This window comes from Myotis brandtii, unplaced genomic scaffold (assembly GCF_000412655.1).
Source record: "Myotis brandtii unplaced genomic scaffold, ASM41265v1 scaffold555, whole genome shotgun sequence".
Taxonomy (NCBI): domain Eukaryota; kingdom Metazoa; phylum Chordata; class Mammalia; order Chiroptera; family Vespertilionidae; genus Myotis; species Myotis brandtii.
In genome coordinates this window covers 547997-554595 of record NW_005370065.1, presented here as the reverse complement: position 1 = coordinate 554595, position 6599 = coordinate 547997, and the positions used below count along the sequence as shown (strand labels likewise).

General features: G+C 44.8%; 1 protein-coding gene across 2 annotated transcripts in view; it reads right to left on the bottom strand.

Moving 5' to 3' along the window:
* Nucleotides 1-257: 257 nt before the first annotated feature.
* Nucleotides 258-6599, bottom strand: part of KPNA6 (karyopherin alpha 6 (importin alpha 7)) — a 60680-nt gene continuing 54338 nt past the window's right edge. For both annotated transcript variants that reach the window (XM_005878339.2, XM_005878340.2), the window contains exons 13-14: nucleotides 3817-3995; nucleotides 258-2997 (exon numbers count right to left, since the gene is read on the bottom strand). In XM_005878339.2, the coding sequence (XP_005878401.1) occupies nucleotides 2810-2997; nucleotides 3817-3995 (367 nt within the window). In that variant the 3' untranslated portion in view covers nucleotides 258-2809. The remainder of the gene's footprint in view (nucleotides 2998-3816; nucleotides 3996-6599) is intronic.

Below are 6599 nucleotides of genomic sequence, written 5' to 3'. Positions count from 1 at the left end.
CAGGGTCCAGAGTCCAGATGGGAGCTGTCCATGAAGAGTGGCTGTCAAGCCTGGGTTAAAGAAATATTACTTTGCTTCCCAAGATGGCCAAAGGAGAGGAGAAACACAAAAGAAACACTGCCTCTGCGGCTGGAAGAACTTCGCCTGTTGACGGAGAGGGGTTAGAGGAAGATCATGGGAAAACATGGTCTGAGGAAGACACTAACAAAGGAAAGCTCCGAGAGGCCACTTTGAGCTGATGAGAAATCTGTCCTCATGTTGTGCCCTGGGAGACTTCAGCCTTTGAGGAAAACTGGCTTTAAGCAGCAGCCAGAGGATCAAGTCTTCCATCTGGTACAGGGCCCAGATCTGAAGGGAAAGTAGATTTTGGAGGAATAGTTGGGAAAAGCAGGGTGTGTAGGTCTCACAGTAAGAATTTGGTCCCAATGTCAGGGACTTAACTATTGCTTAAGATGTACAAAGTAGATCCCACTAAAGTGCTTTCTTTCCCCTTTGGACAAGGATGGGGGGTAGGGGTGAGAGTGGAGTTTTTCTTTGAACTATAGAATAGTTTGTAATGGAGTCAGCAGGCCAAGTGGAAAAGGTCCTGCCTCTTGCCTACCTGGGAGACTGGGGGTTGAGTCACATTCCTAAGCTGAAGAGTAGCATCTTGGGAGGGAAATCTTGGCTTTCCTCTTTCAGGAAAGAGGAAGGATAAATACACCTCAGCTGGCCTTGACACACCTTTAGTGACAAGCTATAGCCTCAAACCACCTTTCTCAGAAAATGGCTATGGAGTTGGATCTCAAACCAGAATGAAGGCAAATTCAAGGCTGACAGTGAGCACCTGAATCTTAGACCTGTAGGCAGAGGGGCATGGATTTCACCTGAGCCAGGGATGTGTAGGAATGGAAGCAAGAATGGCACTGTTTCTGGGGAAGGGAAAATACAGCTTAGAGCAGGGCACCTCTGACTGACTGACTGACTGACCACGGAGGAAAGCAGGGGCAGAGCAGATTGTGCCTTCTCAATGTTGGTCTATACTTACTTATCTGACAACTTCCTCCCCCCCATCCTCAACCACTGGGCTTTGCTCTCATATGTAATTCACAAAAGCACAGGCAAGCCATTGTGGCACTGCACTAGCTTTATTCAAAGAGAAAAGAAAAAAAGACACTAGGGTTATAACTGTCACAAGGAAGGGCAAAACCCAAACCAGGTACAAGGATCCCAAACAGGGAAGATATCGATAACTCTCACAAAAGTCCTGAGGCTGCTAAGTTTCTGTGATAATAGGAAAGTCAGCCATGAGTGATAACTTATGTGAACAAGGGTCTTTTGAGACCAAATCTAAGAAGGCAGACACTTTCTGGGTTTTCTGATGCAAGCAGGATGCTCACAGGAAAGATTAGAGTGTTATACTTCACCACACCCTGGGTCATCCTTGCTTCCTTCAGGTACTGGGACAATCAGACCAGGCTGACATGCTACATAAAGGTTCCAGAGCTAAGGGTTGGTCCCCAGTGGTGGCCCAGAATCCAAGCAGAGAAGAAAAGGACCAAGCTCAGGCCTCCTGAGGGAGCTTCCACATTTCTTTGTGGTCTTCCTCACAGTACCCTACTAACAGAAATTACAGTTCTTCCTCTCAAGACCAATTAAGATTGACCTACCTAATATATAGAATATAAAAAAATACAGAACTTTTTGACATTCTCTCCTTTGGAAATAAAATATACATGATCCAACTATGGAAGAGGAAGAAAGGCCAAAAGGTAGGGATCCCTGGCTATCCCAATACATGACACTCTCACTCCAACCTCCTCTGCAACTTATGGGTCACCAGAGCAAGGACTTTCTCCTCAGGAGAAAGGAAGGATCACAGCCCCCTGTCTCGTGCTTAGGAGAAAATACAGCTACCTCAGAGGTTCATTCAGCTCCGAGGGGAATTTTCAAGTAAACAAATGAAGTTGGGTCGCACCATTGGAAGGTGGGTAGGAAACATGGGATCAGTAGCGACACATGGGAAGCCCCGTCTGAAAGGCCTGTGCTCCTCCCCTCCACTCCCACTGGTGTAGTTGCCCAGGAGAGTGAGGGGGATCTCCCAAACTAAAGAGGTCTGGGCAGAGATTAGAGAGGGGTGGGGGGAAGGGCCCTGTCTTATGGTGACCTCCCCCTCAGCCTCTAGTCCCAGACAATGCTGGCAGCTGGGATTCCTAAAACCAGGAACTCATGGTTCTTGGAAAGAGCAACCTTAATACAAGAAAAATGTGCAAAAGAAAAAAATTAAATAACTCAATCCAAGCATACAAGATTAATATTCTGTCAGAGTGAGAATACTTTTTTGGGATTTCTCTCTTCCCCTCCCACCCCCTACTTCTGGAATATTCCATCTGCTCAAGTACCCAAGATAAGAGTTACACAAATCAGGGCAGAGAACTGGGAAGGACGAAGGAAGATAAAAGGGAAGGAAGTCACTACTAAAGAAAAAATAAACATAAAAAAGGTGCAAAATTGATTACCTCAGTCCTCCTTTGTCTACCCTGGGCTCCTGGGTTAAAGACATATGTGCAGCCAAAATAGAGTGTAAGGAAGAAAAACCCAACACGTCCCCTTCTTGTCACAAAACCCAAATATGAGCCTCAGATGGTTCTGTCTGTCCAGAGGGTGCTCCCTCAAAGGGAAGGGGGTGGAGCAGGTCAAGAGCACAGTTTCCAGGGCAGCAGAGGTGTGTGGTGGCTGGTGGTGGGGGGCTGGTTTCCCGCCCACCAGAGGGCTGCTTTTCCGCTGGTTGGTGGTGCTTCCCATCCCATCCCCTCCCCGGAGGCAGACATTATAGCTGGAAGCCCTCCATGGGGGCCTCAGGCTGTTGGAAGATGAACTGCTGTTGTGTTTCATCCACTTGGGGAGCCAGGCTGCTATCATCATCTTCTACACCAAAGTAGTGCTCAATGAGGTCGAAGGCCTTCTGGTAGATGTCCTGGTTCTCATGGCTCTGGAGAAACTCAATTTTATCCAAGCCTACGGTGGTAACAAGGAAGGAGGGAGAGTCAACTTTCATAAGTGCTTTTCTATTTTCCTTTACCCGAGGTATGTTCCTGTTTATAAATACAAGCAATATGATCGAATCTTTATTTTTTGACCTGAAAGAGGAAAGCCAAGATTTCCCTCCCAAACTACATAACCCCAAAGGAAAAATACCATATGTCAGTTATAAATCAGAGGTTCTAGTCCTGATTCTGCTTTTATTTTTTAAATTATTGTTTAAAATATATTTTTATTGATTTCAGAGAGGAAGGGAGAAGGAAAGAGATATAGAAACATCAATGATGAGAGAGAATCATTGATCAGCTGCCTCCTGCACGCCCCCTACTGGGGATCGAGCCCACAACCCAGGCATGTGCCCTTGACTAGAATCGAACCTGGCCCTCTTTGGTCCGCAGGCCTATGCTCTTCCACTGAGCCAAACCAGCTAGGGCCTGATTCTGCTTTTAATTACTTCTCTGAATCTCTGAGATGAGTCCATCTTGTACTTTTGCTTGAACTTGCTATAAGCTCAGCTAAAAATATGCCTTCCAGTGCCTGGTCCTATTATCAGTTCTGGAGCTTTCTTTTTGCATCTGTATTATACTTACTTGCTGGGTAGAGCCCATCTGAAAGAGAACTGATCTACTGCCCCTGAGAGGAAGAAGGAACTGATGAGATAGAAGCTTGCATTCAATGATGACTCTAAACATACACCTTCACATATGTGTACTACTTTGGAGGCGTACAGTCCCGAGACTCTGACCTATAACCTCTCTACTTAAGTCAGAGATAATGTTGGGAAAGGACACATACCATAGGCTTCTTCGATGAGGCCACAGTAGGGATTTACTCCTGAGCCACTGCGCTTGCTCTCTTGTTCTCCAAGCCGAAGGATGTTCTCCAGTCCATTGAGGGCCACTTGAACAATCTTTGAATCCATTACAGTCAGCAAATCACAAAGGGGTTTGATGCAACCCAGTGATACCAGGTACCTGAGGACCAGAGACCAGGCAAGTTCTAAAATTAATGCAGGGCCGGGGGGAGGGGAGAAATGAGTGGGAACCCTGAAGTTTAAAATATAAGGATGATGCTAGGGTCGAATTTTTCTAACCAACCAATGGAAAGTTAGCAGGTCATATATTATTAACCCTTAGACAAAGGAACTGCCCTGGCAATCTGTTCGGGTCCTCTCCCTGCAGCAGGGAGCTTTTCTGTAATAAACCTTTACTTTAGCTAAAAAAAAAAAGAAAAAAGAAAAAGAAAAAAATTAATGCAGTGCAAGGGAGGTGCTTAGGCAGGTACTATGATGCCTGTGGATCTCCTTCATGCATGTCAACATGCTGAGCAATCCACTCTTACTGAGTCTTTATAACCACCCATCCTTTATCTCAATCTCTCTACCTTCCCAATGTTAATGGTCTAGTTCAGTGATTTTCAACCTTTCCCACACATGAATTAATTACTAAAATTCTGTGGCACACCAAAAATATAATTTTTGCCTATCTGACAAAAATGAAAGGCATAATTTTGATTCATTCACACCAGACAGCTATTGTTGTATTGGCTGTTGTCAATTTTATTTGACAATCTAAGGGGAAAAGAGGTCAGTGCCCTTGACTAAATTGTCAGGTACTTCATGTTTTTTTTGTTTTGTTTGTTTTTAACACTTTTAAAAGAGATTTTAAATTGATTTTCAGAGAGAGAGGAAGGAAGAAGAAGAAGGAGAGGGAGAGGGAGAGAGAGAGAGAGAAAGAAACATCAATGATGAAAGAATCATTGATCACACCCCACTCTGGAGCTTGAGCCCGCAATCCAGGCATGTGCCCTGACCAGGAATCAAACCGTGACCTCCAGGTTTATAGGTCGACGTTCAACCACTGAATCACACAGCCGGGCATAGTACTGCATGTTTTAAAAATTCTTGTGGCAAACCAGTTGAAAATCGCTGGTCTAGTTCATTTCCATGTGGAAGGCTACCATGATTCCTTCTCCTCATCTCTAATGTCTCCTTACTGTAATATTACCACTCTGAACACATCATTTCTCTGCTTAAAAGTTTGCACAGTACAAGCTTTACAGGCATGACAATATAGACCCTCTACAATCTGGCTTCTACCCTCCTCTACTAGCTTCGCTTCCCATCATTCCCTTCTAAACACTCTACATTCCAGTCAAACATGTAAAAGTCTCCAAGTGCCCTAGCTGGTTTGGCTCAGTGGATAGAGTGTCGGTCTGCGGACTGAAGGGTCCCAGGTTTGATTCCAGTCAAGGGCACATGCCCAGGTTGCGGGCTTAATCCCCAGTAGGGGACATGCAGGAGGCAGCCAATCAATGATTCTCTCTCATCATTGATGTTTCTATCTCTCTCTCTCCCCCTCTCCCTTCCTCTCTGAAATCAATAAAAATACATTAAAAAAATAAAGGTCTCCAAGTTTCTGGTTCTTGTACTTTACTTATGTTTTTCCAACCCTAAAGGCCTTTTACAACCCTGTATTTATCCTTCAAAGATTAACTTAATGGCTATCCCTTTACTCCTAAAGCTTTATGTATACAGTCATGCACAGTATAACAAAATTTTGGTCAATGACAGACTATATGATGATGGTCCCATAAAAATTATAACAGACCAGAAAAATTCTTATCACTTACATCGTAGCCATCATAACATCATAGCATAACACATTATTCACTTATTTGTGGTGATGCTGGTATAAACAAACCTACTGCACTGCCATTGTATAAAAGTAAAACATACACAGTTATGTACAATACATAATACTTGATGATAAATAAATATGTTGCTGCTTTATGTGTTTACTATACGGTACTTTTTATTGTTATAAGTGTACTCTTTCTGGGGGGGGGGAAGGGGTCCTAATATACGGTGACAGTATAAGATTTGACTTTGGGTTGTGGGCACATGGTGCTGCAATAAACAGATCTTATAACACAAAAACCCACACCTGAAACCTATATGTTCATGTTGACCAATGTCACCACAATAAATTTAATAAAAATAAAGAAACAAAAAAAGAATACTCTTCTGGTTATAAAAAAGTTTGCTGTCGGAACCAAGATGGCGGCATAGGTTAACGCCAGAGTTTGCTGCCTCGAACAACCACTTCAAAAATACAACTAAAAGACGGAACGGACATCATCCAGAACCACAGGAAGGCTGGCTGAGTGGAAGTTCTACAACTAGGAGGAAAGAGGAAACCATACCCAGACTCAGAGGAGGCGCAGTGCTGAAGTGAAATACTAAGGTGCGGAGTGCATGTGGAGCGGGCCGGCGGCGGAGGGCGGGGTTGTTGTTTTCAATCGGGAGGGAGTTTCAGACTCTGAGCTCCAGATCCGGGCGAGTCTCTAGGGACCCAGACTCAAACGGGAGAAGCGGGAAGGCAGCTTTCTCTCCTGGGTTTGCAGTGGTTGCAGAGCTGCTGGGGAAGGAACTGAGAGCAGCCATAACTGCTCGCCCCGCCCGTCCGCCCTGTAGATCCCCTGGGACCTGCCCCGCCCAAGCCCTGCACAGAGGCATTTGCCGGATAGCCTCAGGCAAAGGCTAGATTAGCACCGCCCTAGAGGTCCAGCACAGAACT